The sequence below is a fragment of the Podarcis bocagei genome, assembly GCF_964188305.1.
Source record: "Podarcis bocagei genome assembly, chromosome: 8".
NCBI lineage: Eukaryota > Metazoa > Chordata > Lepidosauria > Squamata > Lacertidae > Podarcis > Podarcis bocagei.
This window is the reverse complement of record NC_138133.1, coordinates 7,101,593-7,119,977: the sequence shown is the minus strand read 5'-3', so window position 1 is coordinate 7,119,977 and position 18,385 is coordinate 7,101,593. Positions and strand designations below refer to the sequence as shown.

Here is an 18,385-nt window from a genome sequence, read left to right as displayed (position 1 = left end):
CGCATCTTCTCCTCCCTAAGCCGCCTTGAGTCCCGTGTCCGGGGATGGGGAGGATAGGTGGGCAGCGCCGGCCGCCCAGGAGGAGAGCTGAGGCGACCGCCTTTCGGCGGCAGGACCCACGGGGCAGCAGGTCGCGATGTAAGCCTGGACAACACGCAACACAACACACCCCTCTATGGCCCAAGGGTTGCATTAACCCTTGGTTAAGGTTAAAGCTATGATTTTCCCAGTAGCGATGTATGGAAGTGAGAGCTGGACCACAAAGAAGGCTGCTCGCCAAAGAATGGATGCTTTTGAATTATGGTGCTGGAGGAGACTCTTGAGAGTCCCATAGACTGCAAGAAGATCAAACCTATCCATTCTTAAGGAAATGAGCCCTGAGTGCTCACTGGAAGGACAGATCCTGAAGCTGAGGCTCCAATACTTTGGCCACCTCATGAGAAGAGAAGACTCCCTGGGAAAGTCCCTGATGTTGGGAAAGATGGAGGGCACAAGGAGAAGGGGACGACAGAGGACGAGATGGTTGGACAGTGTTCTCAAAGCTACCAACATGAGTTTGACCAAACTGCGGGAGGCAGTGGAAGATAGGAGTGCCTGGCGTGCTCTGGTCCAGGGGGTCACGAAGAGTCGGACACGACTAAAGGACTAAACAACAACCTAGCAGGAGTCACCTGGCAGCGGTGGGTGTGGCCTCAAAATTCGCACACCCAGGGCAGACTCCCTGCAGGTGAGCGGAGAGCGGGGGATGAGCTCTGATTCTCAGGTGACTGACCTGACGGCTTGCGTGGGGGGGCACTTTGCATCTCCAGGGGAAGCCGGGGTGGGGAGGGCCACCCGCATCGTGCAGCGGCTGCGTGGCGGGGCACTGGAAGAGCTGTCCAGGCATGCCAGTGGAGAGGCTGTTTGGGGGCGCTTTGCCGAGGCCCCCCCTAAAACCTGGAACCCTGTCCCTTTGTGGTCAAAGACAAGAGGCGTGTGCGGATCCCTCCCGGCATAGCAAAGACTCCCAACACAGAAAGCTTTTACTAAATCGCACCATGCAAAATGGCTTGAAGCACACAAATAAAAATATGCCCTCGGAGTAAGGTCAGGAACTGTGCTTTGCTTTTGGATTCCTCCCGTCGGGTGGGTGGGTAGAGGGAAGGGGAAGGGGAAGTGTATTGAAACCCGGAATATCCTCCCGCGCGTAGCATTTACCATGTTCTAGCTCTCGGCTTCTCCTTTTCCGCCCGCCTGTCTTCGCTTCCGGCGGACAAGGCGGGCGGAAGTGACGTCGTGAGGCCAGCGGCTGAAGGAGGCCGTCGGGATGTTCGTCTGAGGCCGGCGTGGCTCCCGCGGGACGTGGAGGTCGAGCCGGGTGACTCCCGCCTCTTATTCAGGTGGCTCTTAAGGAGTGACTTTCGCTCCAGCCGCTTAGACGCATCTTCTTCCCTCAGCCGCTTCCCGTTTCGACTGCTCTTCTTCAAGGCTCCGGCTTTATTCAGCTGCGAAAGCTACCGTGGTGACTACAACTCCCATCATCCTTAGCTTGCAGGACTCATGGTCGGGGATGATGGGACTTGTAGTCCGAAAACAGCTGGAGACCCAGGTTTTGGGGGGAAACGGGTTATCTCTGATACTGATGGCACTTCCTTCTGAGGAAATGTGCCTCAGAGAGAATTGTCAGTGCAGCTAAAAAGACATGATAGTAGTTGGAGAGCCCAATACATTTTAGGATCAAATTGTGCCCCTCTTGGTGGTAAAATGCAATTATTTCTTGAATATGTCATACTTTGCTGCACTTCACTGTTACCTCAAACTCTGCTATCTGAAGCATATTTGATGTATCACCCTGACAGTAGTAGTGGCAGACCCGATGACAGCACACAACAAATAACCAAAGCTTTTTATATTTATCTAATAGGAGAATTATGGGAAAGTAGAAGCATTTCTCAATGAAACACCTTCTGGAGTCCGCCTTCTGTAAATACTGTCTTGCAGTATGATGTCATTTCTCTGCATTAACAGAAAATGTTGGAGAGCCCCAATGTTGTTGAGAGGAATGTTGAACCAGGAAGGATTCAGGTTTAGATCACTTGCTGCTTCGTGCTCGCTCTATGGGAAGAAGAAAACAACCATCCGGTATGAAAACATTGACCAAGAAAAATACAGAGATTTGATCAACTACCTCACATCCTACAAAGACTGTTCTCAAAGACCTGAATTGGTATTTGAAGAAGATAACATGATAAATGGACCAGAAAGGAAATATAAGAACTCGGACCAGGAGGGTGAACCAAAAGTTTGTAGGAACTGGAGTCCTCTAATGAATCCCAATAAGAGCTCTTTGCCTCAAGAAACTGCTCCGGGGCAGCCTTTGCAAATCAGTTTGCAAAGGAAAAACTTGGCTAGTGTGACAGCTGTTCTACAACAGACCATGCCTGTGGAGCAAGCTTTTTATCTGGAGAAGTGGAAACAGAGGATGATTCTAGAACTTGGGATAGAGGGTTTTGCCGAATACACTAAAAGTAAGCAATGACTAAATGCATTGATATATATATATATATATATATATATATATGGAACATCATAGGGTGGGTTGATTGAAATCAGCAAGAAAAAAAAGGGGCGAATTAATCAATGATTCCATGTTCTGAGTTTAGTAAGAATCAGCAATGTAATTTAGTAACAAATCACCACTTCCTTTCCCCTACTCCTCTGCTGCTGGCGGCCTTGACTGCTTTTACTAATGCACATATCAGTAAGTTTAATATGTTAGTCAAATCAGTGTCAGAAATTTAACCTCATTTTGCTCAGCTCCCACTCTGCATTTTCCTTCTGTGCTTTGCTATCAAAGCTGTGAGCTCTTCCTACCTGGATAAAGTGCATGTGTTTCAAGACAGCACTTCACACACATCCCATTTCCTCCCCTTTTCCAACTGTGCAAGTCCATCTGTTTGAACCCCCATCCTAACAGCATAAATATAACATACCCAGAAGGTGTGTTGTTGTTGCAAGAACTTTACATTAAGGTCACATAGGACAGATGCAGCTTTAAAACCTTTTCAGCTGCAGATACTGCATCAGCTACAAGCTAAACAAGGGATGAAATTTAAGGGTCACAGCATGCTCACAAATTTGGTTCATTACCCTCTAAAATCAGCCAAGCATGCAGCTGTCGCAAAGTGATTGTTCAAAGAAGTTTGCAACTCCAGCTTAAGCTGCAGCTGTGACTCAGCTTAAGTGGAGTGGAGTTCAGTAGCAAAAGGAGTCCAGTTACTAGGCAGAATTTCCAGCAATGTCAGCTTCAGGAAAAGCACCAGTGAGAGGAGCTGGGAACTGAGAGTGGCTTTATTTTCAAGCCACCCTTGTCTAGCACCTTTGTTGTTTGACAAGTGATTTGGGTGGGGTGACACAGCAGACTACAGGTGTCTGTTTTCACTTGTAACACTAAGTCATAGTTAATGTCAGTAAGTCAGCAACAAACCATGGCTTATTTTCATGAACAAGCCATCATTAGCAAACCATAGGTAAGGGACATACTGTGCAACCCAGGTAAAAGGCACCCATTATAGACTTTATTAGTTTTAAGCAGCTGACTGGCTCAGTAGAAATTGGTGCAGGTTGGAATCATTATTGGTGAAGGAGCGTCCTTCACCACATTGGTGAAGGAGCGTCTCCACCCCCATTGTTCAGCCCGGACACTGAGATCCAGCGCCGAGGGCCTTCTGGCGGTTCCCTCATTGCAAGAAGTAAGGTTACAGGGAACCAGGCAGAGGGCCTTCTCGGTAGTGGCGCCTGCCCTGTGGAACGCCCTCCCAGCAGATGTCAAAGCAATAAACAACTATTTTACTTTTAAAAGAGAACTGAAGGCAGCCCTCTTTAGGGAAGTTTTTAATGTCTGATGCTGTACTGTTTTTAATATTCAGTTGGAAGCCGCCCAGAGTGGCTGGGGAAACCCAGCCAGATGGGCGGGGTATAAATAATAAATTATTATTATTATTATTACTGTGAATCAGGTCATTCTTGGCACTAGAATGCTGTGGTTGCTTAGGCTGTTTATAGATTATTGAGGGTCAGGTGCCATGGGTCTTGGGTTATGAAGCACTTTCCCTACGAGTCCTAATTTAACAAGATGTTAAGTGAGAGTCCTTGAAAGTGCATATACTGCCCTTCTCTTGATACCCCGAGTTGTCTTCCCCAGTTTTTGTTTTTATTACTTTCATACTTTGTATAGTGGACAAACTCAAAAGCCATCAAAATACAGTGGTGCCCCGCAAGACGAATGCCTCGCAAGATGGAAAACTCGCTAGATGAAAGAGTTTTCCGTTTTGGAGGTGCTTTGCAAAACGAATCTCCTATGGGCTTGCTTTGCAAGACGAAAATGTCTTGCGAGTTCCTGCGGGGTTTTTTTCCTCCCCCCCTTTTTCTAAGCCGCTAAGCCGCTTATCAGCTGATCCAATAAGCTGATAAGCCGCTAAAAGCCGCTAATAGCACTAATCCGCTAATCTGTCAATGGGCTTGCTTCGCAAGGCGAAAAAACCGCTAGACGAAGAGAATCACAGAACGGATTCTTTTCGTTTTGCGAGGCACCATTGTATACAGTAGATGACTATGAACAAGATACTGTTCAGTCAAAGCAGTTCATACAGTGATCTGCAAGTCATCAAGTTCTGAGTAATCAGGTTATGAAATAAAGTAATGTTCAATTTATGTGTGAAATGGTCCACAGCATTAACCTTGCAAAGCCAAAGTTTGATTAAGTACTCAGTATAATTATTTTTTCTTGTTTTGCAGATATCTTTCAACAAGGTAAATTATTCCATGCAGCCATGGAAACTTTACTTTTAGCTGAAGAAATATCTGTGGAGCAGGAAGAAGACACCAATGTATCTGGCTACATAAAAAGTGTGCAGCATGTGCTGCAACATGTTACTGGAGTGAGAGTCCTTGAAAGTGCGGTACAGCATGAGACCCTTCATTACCAAGGCCTAGTGGATTGTGTGGCAGAATATCGGTGAGTGGCCAACTTTGCATAATACTGTACGTGAACGCTCCAAACCATGTTAAATGCTTTAAAGTCATGTTGACTTAGGCATATGCTTTGCTTTCCCATTGAAAGCAATGGGACAAAAGTGTCTAACTTCAGGTGTCTTGTGCCCTGAATGTTTAAAACTATCTAGATTTATACCTGCCCTATGCTGCAAACTGAGACACAGGAATCCGCACCCCATTCATTCTCTCCCAAACTCTGGGAGTTGAGTCAAGAGTGAAGCCAAGGTAGCTTGCCCAAAGTGACTCAATTAGGTCATCCTTTTCCCTAATAATAAATTGGGTGGCTTTGTACTTACTAGACCAGCAAAACAGGCCACTCAGAGAAAAAGTGTAGGGGGATTCTACATAGTCATTGCCACCTTGCTTTTGTACCACCTTTGCATATATATATTTATTTCATGCATTAAATGGTTTGTGCTTTTTTAAAATGGTATAATAGCCAAGTACAGTGGTACCTCTAGTTATGAACTTAATTTGTTCTGGAGGTCCGTTCTTAACCTGAAACTGTTCTTCACTAGAGGCCTGCTTTCGCTAATGGGGCCCCTTACTGCCACTGCGCTGCCGGCACATGATTTCCGTTCTCATCCTGGGGCAAAGTTCTCAACTCGAGGTAACTCTTCCAGGTTAGCGGAGTTTGTAACCTGAAGCGTTCATAACCTGAGGCGTTTGTAACTTGAGGTACCACTGTAGTAGATTGATAGATTTTACTTTTACTGCTGTAACGCTACCTTGTATTTGCTGCCATGGCAGCAAAGCTGCAGTACAAGCACCTTAAAAAAATATATATGATTAAAACACACACATAACAAATACATTAAATCTGATTTCTCTTCAGATTGTGTACAAGCACTCCTCAGGGGTACCTTGTCCACAGTTCTTCACTCTTGAAGGACCCTACATTCCTTAGTCCCTTCATCAGATGAAGGGACCATCAGGAGAGAGGCTCCAGAGAGCTTTGGCACATCTAAATTTCCACCTCTGTTGAAGTAACAAAACAGGAGGAGAAGGAGCTGCCTCTGCCTCAGTTAGCTGTGTGGTTTCCACAAGCTCTGCAGCCTGACATCAGCACGTCCCCACTCTTCACCTGGGCCCTGGGATGGAGGCTCTCTCTTATGTTGTGCTGATTTTAGAAGCACTTGTGTCAGCAATGAGAAACTTCGCTGATGAATTTATACAACCGGAAGCAGCCTCATCTCACTGGAGCTGGAGAAGAGGGGTGGACTTGTCCAACAGGGAGCCCCTTGCTCAGTGTGGTGTTGGACAAGCCCTCACCCCCCTCCCTCAGCGAGGAGGGTCTGTAACAAGCACAAGCATTTTGGCTGACCGATTCATAACTCTTTTCTTTTTACGCTTGGGCACACAGAGGGAAATTATGTGCAATTGAATGGAAGACATCAGGGAAAGCGAAACCATTTCTTCGGAATACGTTTGACAATCCACTCCAGGTTGCAGCATACATAGGAGCCATTAACCATGATGCCAATTACAACTTTCAGGTCGGTAATCTGGGCAGCTGCTGATTAGCATGACAAGTCAAATAAATTTTTGCACTTGCCGCCTCTTATTTCCACATGCTCATTCTGGAGGTGAAACTGTTTTATCCTATGACATTCCAGAAAAATAAGGACAGTGAAGGGTAGGGAGGGGGAAAAAGGTATTGTTGCTATACCTTGGGTGAGCTGGGGCAAAGTAGTTTGTTTGCTTAGTTTCTGTGATGGGCATGGGGTAAGAGAGGCCTCTTCCTGCCCTCCTCCAGAAGGAAACCAGGTAAGTTGCCTGAGTAAGGACTATCACTCACTTGCCCAGTCCGCACTGTAGTGTTAGCTCTATGTGCACGTTTAGCAAATTGATTCTTCAGAAAGAGTCGAAGACTAAGTCTAGAACAAAAAAGTCACTTGCATAACTGCTGCTGAACTTGCTTTGTTCCTCAGGTTGACTGTGGCCTCCTTGTGGTCGCCTACAAAGACGGTTCTCCTGCACACGCACATTACATAGACTCTGAGCTATGCTGTCAGTACTGGAACAAGTGGCTGCTTCGCCTGGAAGAATATAAAGAGAAAGACTTTGGAATTGTGTGACCCTTTTTAAATTTAAGCCCCTTTAAGGCAGACTGCTTTTTTTTTACTTTGAAGCAAATGGAGGAACTAAATGCTACCAGGAAAACATAGTGGGTGATATTAAGCTAAGAGTTTCTCATTCTGGCAGCCGTGGTTGCATACAGAATTTTCCTTCTGGTTAATTCTGCCTAGCTGAGGTACAATTGACTGCCTGGGCCTCTGATGCAGGGAGCACAGCTGTGCTTTCTCTCTCTGACCAGTCATAGTCATCCCACCCCCAGTCCCCTGGTGGTTCCCTTGGGGGTTCCCCACCTGGCACCTCCCACCACTCTTTTGCATCCATGACAGGTGATTAACAACTCCCATCATGGTGAAGAGATCTTATGCTGGGTCTACTGTAAAAAAAAAAAGGGAGGGTGGAATTCTTCTTGACACCAAAATCAGTTGTCCCTGGGGTCAGGACTGCTCCTGCTGTAGAGGGATTCCACTGTAATTTCCATTGCGTGAAAAGTTTATAACGTGAATCATATTCCAAGCAGCAGATTAAATTTGAAATTGCACAAACGCTGACTGCCTTGCTCCAAACTGTTGAGGTGCTATTTTGAGGTGACCTGACTACAAACAATATATTCTAGGAAGACATTGCCTGAATGAAAAATGGTTTGCATAGATGGATTACATTGTGTTTCCAGGACATAGCTCTGATTCAATAGTTAATTTATTATTATTATTATTATTATTATTATTATTATTATTATTTGTTATTTATACCCTGCCCATCTGGCTGGGTTTCCCCATCCACTCTGGGCGGCTTCCAACAGAACACGAAAATACAATAACCTATTAAACATTAAAAGCTTCCCTAAACAGGGCTGCCTTCAGATGTCTTCTAAGAGTTTGGTAGTTGTTTTTCTCTTTGACATCTGGTGGGAGGGCGTTCCACAGGGCGGGTGCCACTACTGAGAAGGTCCTCTGCCTGGTTCCCTGTAACTTGGCTTCTTGCAGTGAGGGAACCGCCAGAAGGCCCTCAGCACTGGAACTCAGTGTCCGGGCAGAACGATGGAGGTGGAGATGCTCCTTCAGGTATACTGGACCGAGGCCATTTAGGACTTTAAAGGTCAGCACCAACACTTTGAATTGTGCTCGGAAACGTACTGGGAACCAGTGTAGGTCTTTCAAGACCGGTGTTATATGGTAATATAGCTGTGTGGAAATCCACACTTAAATCTATTGCTAATTTGGGTGCCATTCCAAAGCTAGCCAAGGGTAATCTGAGGATACAGTTGAGGTCCTGCTCTACCAGCAGAGAGGGAAGTCTGATGCAGGGAGGGGACTTATGCCACCCCATCCCATAGATGCCCTGCTGGTGTGGGAGCTGGGCATTGGACGTACACTGCCATGACTGAGGATCCACAGGCACATAAGCCCTTTTGTTCCCCGACATGCCCCCAGAAGCACCTCTGACACCAGCCCTTGAGCTAGCATAACTCAGTTCTCTTCCCACTAAGCACAATGGGAGCTGGGCGGGCACCACAGAGGGAGCGCCACCACAAGCTTGGACACAAAACATGCTTTCAAATAGAGTCATAAATAACTTTATTGGAATATTTCATAGCAGACTTTGTTTTTTTGGGGGGAGGGGGAATACAAATGATGGTTAGTGTGTTATTGACAAAAATATTTTATTTGAATTCTAGGCCAGTTACCTGTATTCAAATTAAATACATTTATTTTGGTCAAATACGTTATAGCCATAGGTAACTGTTTCTTTATCAAAGGCACGTATTAGATGTCTGTACAAAGGCTGAGAGAGAACGAAGCACAATTCAGATTGTGCTATGTATTGTACTGTGTTTGCCCCATACTGGGGAGATTTTATTCACGTTCAGAAATTAAGTAACTAGACAGTTTGATCAGACCAGGTTGAGTGCTGTCTTCCTTTTGAATTCAGTTCTGGTCAGGGTTGCCATGTCTCCTAGGGTTCAGAGAATAGGGAGCTTAAAGGATGGCGCTTTGCAGCTCGGTAGGTAAATCCTGCAAGGTTATGAGCAGAGTTTAGTGACATCAGATGTAGGCTGAAGGCAGCACCTGACAGGTCTGATCTAATGGGCCTGTGTGTACTAACAGCGAGAATAGTTAAAAACTCGTAAGCCAAACAGATGGTAGCTTGCCTGCCCAAAAGATTTCAGTCTTCCCTTCCTCTAGGGATTTCAACGGGGCCACTAAAACCCTGAAACGTTTTGTCAGACCATGACACTTGGCAACCCGACTTCAGACAATTGTAAACTTCCAACTCGTTTGGCCACTACAATGCAGTGCAGTATTACTGTTGCTCCCCAGTCTCTTCTGGGCTCGTCTCCATTGGAGAGATGGGTTTGTTTTGCAAAACAGCTGCAAGTTTTTTGGATGTTTTCTTCAGAAGAGCACTTCCAGGATGAATATTACTGATGTGCATGTACAAGTCCTCTTGGGTTGGGCCGGTGTAGCCACAGTCTTCACAGACATACAGTTTATCTCTTCGTTGTTTGTAAGCATATTGCTGCTGCACTCCGTGGATCTTTTTAAGGTGTGATTCCAGGGAACAGCGCTGGGTAAAGGCTTTGTTGCAGATCTCACATTTGTATGGGCGGATTCCTGCAATGTAATTTTTAGGAACTTTAAGGAACATTCTAAAAATAATCCCCAGCATTTAACTCCATTACATACATTTACAGATTTAATCACTGCAAACTGTAGCTGATGATGTTTCTCATTGCTATGTTTTAATTCTTTGGGGGAAAGGGCTGAATGTGGTACAGGTCACAAAATTAATATTTCTGCAGAACTCAGAAATTTGCTTCTGTCCTTTATAGCTGAAAATATATGTTTGAAAATACTTATAAGGGAGAAACTGGGTAATATTTATAATAGTTGCACCAGGCTTAAGTGTCTTGCATAGCTTCTTTTCCCTCCCCAAAGCTGTCAAAACTAGAGGGGAAATCTAGAAATTAGTTTAAAAATGCATGATTAATTATATAAAATTGGAAAAAATATGAACATTTGGGGCGGGGGGAAAGTGTGCTGGAGAGCTCAAGATTAACTGTGCAGTATTTGCATTAGCTGAACGCTGCCTTTTAATTTGAAACAAACACAAAACAGAGCACGCACACAGCAGTGTTAGTATTTGCTTCTCCTTTTCAAAGGAATACTGTAGGCTTGCAACTTATGCTAGGGTTACGTTCTGGGGGATTGCTTGTAAAGCCAAAATCGTGTATAGTCAGAACGACCCCGGATAGCGCCCCAGTGCAACTACCCCTACTTGCCTGAAGGCAGCAGGCCTTGCTCTCTACCTTGCTTACCGGGCTCTGGAGGCTCTTAGAACGCATGTTTAACCTTCCCAGAACCCAGAAGCGCTTTTTAGCACTCTGCCTTGTGTGTGTCTAATTGGTGGGTTTTCAGCCACCAGGCGCATAAAGCTGCGATTGCACAGCTTAAACGTGTACAAGCTCTGAGTTGCCTGTTAGCAACCTTAGATGAGCAGGGGTGGGGGAAGAGGCCATGGCCAGCGGTATTGCCACAGTCCAGTGCAGTAAAATCACTAAGAGAAGGGTGCAGAGCAGGGCCAGTAAGAGCGCGTGGCCTGGGCAGATTTCCACAGTTGGACACTGAGGTCTGGGGGTCCACATTTGCACCCTGGCCCTGAAGTCCCCCATTCCTGTTTTTAACACTTGGTGTGTTCATATGCAAAAAGCAAATGGGCTTATCTGTTTTATCATTGAGATTTCTAAGCTGCTCTGGGAACTTTTCTTTTTTTCCAGAAGAGTAGAAGAAAAATGCTTTAAATGAATACACAAACAGTCAATAGTGCAAACTTTCCTATGGACATTCCGAAGGAATGGAAAGTGCACCTCATTTCTTACCTGTGTGTGTCCTTACGTGTCTTTTCAGATCAAAAGTATCATTGAATCCTTTCCCACAGAAGGTGCACAAATGCCTCTTCACTTGACTGTGACACTTGGTGTGGCGGTTCAGCATGCGCTGCAGGCGAAATCCTTTGCCGCATAGCTCACAGTTGTACAACAAGGCCTCACCACAAGTGCCAGTCGTGAACTAAGAGAGGAAAATAAAACAGGATCTTAAAGAGTCACAGGTCCTGACTGAGGAGCTGGTGAGGCCCCTCAGATCTTACCTAGCCTGAACTAAAGTATGTCCTGGAGCAAGCCTGCAGAACTTTAGGTCTGCCAATCTGCGACTGACATACTATGTGCCTGCCAATTGCCTTATTTCCTTGGGATAATGACATATAGATATTTAAAAATATAAAATTTAAATGTAATTTCTTATCCGACAACTTTTGTGATCCCCTTCTGCTCCTCTACTGGAATGTTAACTCACATGATTTCTTATTTCTCACAATTTTGGTGATTTCTCACAAGTTTGGTGTGGATGATAACATGGAGGTAGGGGTATGGAGGCAAGATCCTTACTGCCAGGGGCATGAAAAAAGCAATATCCCAGTACTACTCCCTAGACTCAGCAGCCATACAGTGCTCCCAATTCTTAATCCCAGGAAGACAATCTGAAAGGATACCATGGGGAACGGTACCAAAGGCTCCAAGATGAGGTTTTGCCCAACAGTAGCCTTGACTTGGTCAGAGGCCCTCAACCGCATTGATCTGAGTTTTGGCAAATGTCTGAGGTTTGTATCAATGCTCTACAAATCACATTCCAATTTTATGAAACCTGATGGAAGGACAGGGTGAGTAGCTGCTCTACGTATTAATGGTAGGCAATGACTAGAGCTCCAAAACTGGAATCAGCTTCTAGTCAAACAATAGTCATTGTATAAGAAAGTGACTTTCCACTAGCAGTGACGAGTAGATATTTTCAATTACAGTTAGTTATTTATTTGCAAAATTCAAAGCTTGCAGGAGCAATACTGACAGGCGAATTAGCTAGACCAGCCTGCTGTGTGTCCCTCAACACGTGCTGCTTGTCTAAATCTTGCTTCTTTATGGGTGTCTAGAAATGTTAAAATCATCTAATATTTTGTCAGATTAACCGCACAAGTGATCCCCATGTCATACAGAAGGAACATATATAATTTAAATTAATTTATTATTTATACCCTGCCCATCTGGCTGGGTTTCGCCAGCCACTCTGGGCGACTTCCAACAAAATATTAAAATACAGTAATCCATCAAAAATTAAAAGCTTCCCTAAACAAGGCTGCCTTCAGATGTCTTCTAAAATTCTAGTAGTTGTTCTCTTGGACATCTGGTGAGAGGGTATTCCACAGGGCGGGTGCCACTACTGAGAAGGCCCTCTGCCTGGTTCCCTGTAACTTGGCTTCTTGCAGTGAGGGAACCACACCTCAGTGTCCGGGTAGAACAATGGGGGTGGAGACACACCTTCAGGTATACTGGGCCGAGGCCGTTTAGGGCTTTAAAGGTCAGTATCAACACTTTGAATTGTGCTCAGAAACGTACTGGGAGCCAATGTAGGCCTTTCAAGACCGGTGTTATGTAGTCTCAGCAGCCGCTCCCAGTTACCAGTCTAGCTGCCGCATTCTGGATTAGTTGTAGTTTCTGGGTCACCTTCAAAGGTAGCCCCACGTAGAGTGCATTGCAGTAGTCCAAGCGGGAGATAACCAGAGCATGCACCACTCTGGCGAGACAGTCTGCGGGCAGGTAGGGTCTCAGCCTGCGTACCAGATGGAGCTGGTAAACCGCTGCCCTGGACACAAAGTTGACCTGTGCCTTCATGGACAGCTGTGAGTCCAAAATGACTCCCAGGCTGCGCACCTGGTCCTTCAGGGGCACAGTTGCCCCATTCAGGACCAGGGAGTCCTCCACACCTGCCTGCCTCCTGTCCCCTGACCACCTATGACCTTCATTCACAATGCCAGTCTGTACCTTGATTTTGGATCTGACTGTGGGGCGGTTCACTGCCGAGTCCAGAAGTGCCTCCTCTGGTGTGGATTCAGGAGCCGAGGTGTTGGCAGCCTCTGTGTCCCTGCTGCTGCTGCTGCTGCTGCTGCTGCTGCTGCTGCTCTCTAAGCTGCAGCTATCTTCACTGCGATAGTTGAGAAGGGCATGCTTCACCTCTCCTGGAGATTGAGCACACGGTTAAATGACAGAAACAGGGAGCATTCATATGCATAATGATTTTTGCATCGTACTCCTGGAATTACTCACTTATTTGATAGGGCCTGATCTGTTTCACAGACTTGGGATACAGAAACAATCAGCTAATCATTATGCATCACACCTGACTTTAAAAAGCCAGTTTCAGTAAATGGGTTGCCTGCGTGTTGGATTCCCAGAGTTTGAAGCAGGAACTACTGTCCTCCTCCTGACACTGTTTTCCCACACCAGCCTCACCCTCCGATATCTGTATATTTAACACAGTTGTCTGCAAAATACCTCCTACACCTGAGCAGCTTGTCTGGGCTCCTTTATTTAAAAACACCGCCAGGAGGCTGGATAACAACACCATAAGGTTGTCATAAGCTTCTGTAGAATCATATGGAATCAGGTTACAAAAAAGGAGATTCCGACTACATCAAGAAGAGTCCTTTCTAACTCAAGAATTCTATGATTTCCCCTGTCTCTCTCCTGACAGGTCATCACCAGGGCCGTCTTACCCACAGGCGCTAGGGGTACAGGTGCAAGACTCTCAGGGGTGCCAGGCCGAGTCCAGGGCCCGAAAGTGGAGTCCAGGGAAGAGCCTGCCCATCGGTCAGAGCACCACAGTGGCCTCTTCTGCTGCAGGCAGCTCTGTGCCACGAGTTCAGGGGTGACTAAGCCAGCGAGACGCTGAGGCAGCCGGTTCTCCCCTCCTGCGCACCTGGGACTGGGCAACTGGGGGGGCGCCAGGCGGATCTTTGCACCCCAGTGCCGCATATGCTACCCTATCATATGCTACCCGCATATGATACCCTATCATATAGGGTGGCCAAAGCAGTTTCTGTGCCAAAAGCAGGCCTAAACCCTGATTGAAATTGATATTGAAAATCAGTTTCCTCCAAGAGTGTCTGCAACCACCCAATTAATAACCTTGCCCAAGAAGGGGAGAATAGCAGTTGTAGTTCCTTAAATGTTCTGAGTCCAGTGAGGGTTTCTTACGGAGTGGCTTTACCACTGCTTCCTTCAAACAGGCAGAGGCCACTCCCGTGTCGTAGGGAGGCATTGCTCACCTCCCTGGCCTTGGTAGAGAAAAGCAAAGGCCCCTGATGCAAAGGCTGTGATGTGATGATCACCCCCAGCTCTGGCACTGAAATCTCTCAGCAGGAATAGGTGTTTGGAGGCTGGGACTTTCCTGATAGCCTGGTCTACTTTCTCCTAGAACTGGTCCTTTGTCTCTATGCCAATGCACACAGTGGCAGCATGGATGCTCAAGGTGTTGACCAACCCGGAGGTGGCTGAGAGATGGGGGGAAAGCAAGTGTTCTGATCCCTCGCTGGGTGGTTCTGTCACAAACAGAAGGGAGTTCCTCACTGTGAGGCTTATGTAGGGAATACGTGGTTCTTCCTTGGCAGAAAAACGTGTCCTTCTCTCGGAGGCTGCCATTCCAAGCGAGTATGGTCTCCTCTAAAATGTTGACGTTGAATGTTTTCAGCTCATGGTCAATGATGGTTGTCTTCCATGAGCCACCCACCTGGATAAGCAGGTCACTGGCTAAGCCAGGACGCATGGTCCTGATGTTCCAGCTTACTAAGTGCAGGAGGGTTTGTTTCTTTTCTTTTGCTTCTTTCCTCTTGTTCTTTGGGTTCCAAACATCCACTGAAGAAGGAGGACAGTGCCAGATTGGCACTTTATTGACTGAGGGCTGCTTGGCTTAAGGTGGGCAGTAGTTGACCACTGCAACACAATTATCTTTCCCACCAATGAAGGCAACCCATAGATCTTGTACCTTACACCAGTCAGGTTGAGCTTATATCTTCTAACTGCCTCCCGTGTTGTTTTTGCTGCATTCACAACACTAAAGTGGCCTCTCCAGGGCACAAACCTGGGCAATATATGTGGCTGCCCAGATGACAAGACCCACCTCTTGCCCTCACTGATGTGGTCCAAAGGAAAGCAAAACATTTGGCACCAGCTTGGCTGCAGGAATTGCCAGAAGGAGACATATAAGGCGCCATCCAACTGCCTTAGGGACTCCACTGCAGATTTGTATAGGGGTTTACTCCTTGGCCTTCTTTCAAAGATGTCCTGCAAGGCAGTGGATACTAATTATTCCTCAGAACTTACTCTGAAGCCTTTCTCATGAATGAGTATAGCCACAAGGCAGTAAGGGTTTAAGATCAGTTTTCTTTCTCTTAGGTGGGCTACCTTCCTAGGTTAATGAGCCCCATCTGCCCCTCATTTCCCCAACAGCAAGTGCAGAAACCTCCTTCTCGACTGATGTCAAATGTGAAGGGTCCTTATCCAAGAGATGTAGTCTGCAGATGATGTAGCCTTGACAGCACATTCAGAGGAAGACCTGCCATTTTGCCCCAAGCTTGCAGGGCGTTCAGTCGGCCTTACTGTCAGCCTGATGAAACATCATGGGTCAGGATGTCACCAGCACTAAACACATCCGCACTGGTGACCACACACTTGAGGCGGTAGATGATTTTGTCTACCTGGTTTCCACCATAACCAGAAACCTCTCCATTGATGCTAAGCTGGACAAGCGTACTGGCAAGGCAGTTATGGCAATGGCCGTAAGGGTATGGAAGAATGGGATGCTAATGTCCAGCACCAAGATGAAAGTCTCCCAGGCGCGTGTGTTGAGCAGGCTGCTTTATGGAAGTGAATTGAGGGTAACTAACAACCGTCTGGAGTGACTCTTCAATGCCTTCCACATGCACTGTATCGGGAAGATTCGGGGCATGGCAGGGAAGTTTCAAACGAAGATGTGCTCTTCCAAGACTACATTCCTAGCATGTTTGCACTTCTGTCTCAGTAATGTCTATGCTGGCTTGGTCAAGAACGTAGAATGGAAGGTGGCAGGATACCCAAGGATGTGCTGGCTTCAGGCACCAGGCCCATTGGCAAGGCTGGCAACATCAACCCCACCATGTGGAAATCCCTTGCAGGCAATCGCAGTGCCTTCAGACAGGCAGGCCTGTATCCCCAGCAGTGACCACAGGTAGAGCAGAGGTGCCAGGTTGCTCCCAAGATCAGCACGCATTGTGTACATGTGAATCATACTGGAGGCCGAGTGTTCAGACACTGGACCTGCAGCGCTCAATGTGCACAGGGATGCCTGAAGACTGAGGAGGCCCAACCTGCTTAAAACAAATATTGAGGGGGCCGAGGAGCCTTTGGCCCCCTAGAGCTGGTAGGCCTGGCTAGGAAGAGAAACACCCTAGTGCACCTGTAGCAGCTGTTGCCTTCATGCTTGCAAGTGAAATGGAGAATTCTCCTAATCTACAGTTAATGGCAATGCTCTGGAATGGGGGTGGAGTAACTTGAGTTGAAAGTTACTGAAAGTGAAATAATAATGATCTTCCGAATGAGGGCTGATTAACTGGGGGCCATTCACTTTCCTCTTCTCGTGATCCCCACCGGGCAGTCCCACCTGGAGCGCGGGGCTGCTGCTGCCTTCCGGGGCCAGGAGCTCCCCGGGGGCGGCGCGGCAAACAAAGGCGCTCCCTCCCGAGGCCTGTTTGATCTCAGGGCGGGTCCCGCGGCCGCCCGGCGCCTCGCCCGCCTCAACCGGGAGCGCTCGGCCCGCCGCCGAGCGCAAAGGTCACCGCGCTCCGCCTCGAGCGCCCCCCGCCGCCCGCTCCGGACGAGGCTCCGCCAAGCGCAAGTGCGCCCCGGGCGAGGCGCCGCCGCCGCAGCTCCCGCGTCGTCGTGACACGTGTTCCGTTTGCCCTTTCGGGGAAGGCAGCCCTCGAGTCGCGCGCGCGAGACTAGCAGCCCTCCCGCGCGGCTCTTGTTAAAAGCCAGAGAGGGCCGCTCGGTCTCTCCCTGGTCATGTGAAACGGTGACACGCGGCCTCTTCCCGGCCGAGAGCCGCCGCCGAAGCCCCGCCCCTGACCTCAGGACCCCTGAGACCGCAATCCGCCGAAAGGGCGGCTCAAAGCGGGAGCCAAACAAGGTTTGCTCGGAGTGAGTTCACTTCTGAGTATACACGGGTAGGATGGGGCTGCAATCCGATTCGCGTGAACTTGGCCAGAAGGAAGCCTCGTGGAACTCGGCGGCGGGGCGGCATTTATGAGCAGCCCTGCGGAGACTGGCCGGCCCGGGACTCCCGTCCCGTCCCGCCTGCTCCTAAGCGTGTCTACTCAGAAGTAACTCCTATTGACTTCAGTACGGCTCGCTCCCGGGGAAAGGAGGTTCGGGCTGCAGCCGAAAACGTTATAACTTCTCCTGCAGAAACCGATTTCAGATCCGCCAGGGCTTAGCCGCAGAAACTTTTCAATGCCGGACTCGGCGCTAACGTCTACGAAGTGGTAGCAAAGGTGCATCGAAGCATACGCAGAGTTCCCTTCTCTTCTCTGCCCGTTGCTTGGGTCCCCTGCAGCCAGGATTCAGAGCCGGTCTCAGTCCGGCTTCCCAGCTGTTTGGGGCAACTGCTGCCTCCTGGAGAAGAGCCTAACCGGTTTGGGGGCGGCGAGAGGAGCCCGGCTCCCCTCCTTCGCCAGCGGCCAGGCTGAGGCCGAGGTGCGGTGGGGGGGGGGAGGCCAGGTGTGCTGCTTCCTCCGCCTTACCTGGGACATAAGTGTCGGCCCTCTCTTCGTCGGGCAGCTCGTCCCAGCTGCGACTGGCCGGCAGCGGGTTCCTCCTCTTCACCAGAAATACTCTGGGCATGATGAGATCCGCGATTTCACCTTTCCTCCTGGCCGTTCCGTTTTCTGGGAACTCCGCCCTTCCCTGGGGTTCCAGGTGAGGCGCGCTGGCAATGGGTCGCGGCTTCTGCTGGCGCCCCCCGGCCCGATCCCCCTCCTCAAGGAGAGCAAGAGACCCCACGCCGGAGCCGGAGGTGCCCCCCTTCACGCCCACCCCCTTTCCAAAGGTGTATCTGAGGAAAGGCACCACCAGGAAACTTGGAGGGAGCATGCGTGCTGCAAACATAACGGTGTCAACAAGCCTCTCTACCTGTCCGACCGGTTGGAGCAGCTGCTTTGTTCCAGCCCTTCCTTAGGCATGAATGTTTGCAAAGAATGTAACGTCTGAAAATGAGGAGGGGGGATTCCTAGGACCGTAGTTCTTCCCTCCCCAGGTCATTTCTGTCACCAGCAAGAGCAAGCACCCCTTTTCCTGACACTAGCGGAGACCCCCCAGATGGAGCCTTGGGGTTGCATGCTGCTGTCTCCAAGG

The 18,385-nt window shown here is 48.2% G+C and overlaps 2 protein-coding genes across 3 annotated transcripts; one reads left to right on the top strand and one right to left on the bottom strand.

The window, feature by feature from the left end:
* The first annotated feature begins 1,246 nt into the window (after nt 1–1,246).
* On the top strand, nt 1,247–7,658 carry MGME1 (mitochondrial genome maintenance exonuclease 1). The gene is made up of 5 exons (XM_081204132.1): nt 1,247–1,379; nt 1,904–2,507; nt 4,777–4,996; nt 6,398–6,530; nt 6,966–7,658. Exons 2-5 carry the CDS (start codon nt 1,982–1,984, stop codon nt 7,110–7,112), a joined length of 1,026 nt encoding a protein of 341 aa, XP_081060258.1. The 5' UTR covers nt 1,247–1,379; nt 1,904–1,981; the 3' UTR covers nt 7,113–7,658.
* A 1,012-nt stretch (nt 7,659–8,670) lies between these two features.
* Nucleotides 8,671–18,139, bottom strand: OVOL2 (ovo like zinc finger 2; the record flags this gene model as incomplete). 2 transcript variants are annotated; one of them, XM_081204130.1, is made up of 4 exons in its annotated part: nt 8,671–9,725; nt 10,991–11,180; nt 12,986–13,179; nt 17,776–18,139. In XM_081204130.1, the coding sequence occupies 4 exons, from the start codon at nt 18,137–18,139 to the stop codon at nt 9,415–9,417; spliced, it is 1,059 nt and encodes a 352-aa protein (XP_081060256.1). In that variant the 3' UTR covers nt 8,671–9,414. The 2 variants fall into 2 exon arrangements, with proteins under 2 accessions (XP_081060256.1, XP_081060257.1); XM_081204131.1 differs by lacking the exon at nt 17,776–18,139 and adding an exon at nt 16,638–16,725.
* Nucleotides 18,140–18,385: the final 246 nt, after the last annotated feature.

Bases quoted from the DNA above. Each gene is read 5' to 3' on its own strand.
- MGME1 (XM_081204132.1), top strand. From the start codon at position 1,982: ATGATGTCATTTCTCTGCATTAACAGAAAATGTTGGAGAGCCCCAATG. The intron at 2,508-4,776 runs GTAAGCAATGAC...CTTGTTTTGCAG, and splicing joins TTTTGCCGAATACACTAAAA to ATATCTTTCAACAAGGTAAA. The intron at 4,997-6,397 runs GTGAGTGGCCAA...TTGGGCACACAG, and splicing joins GATTGTGTGGCAGAATATCG to AGGGAAATTATGTGCAATTG.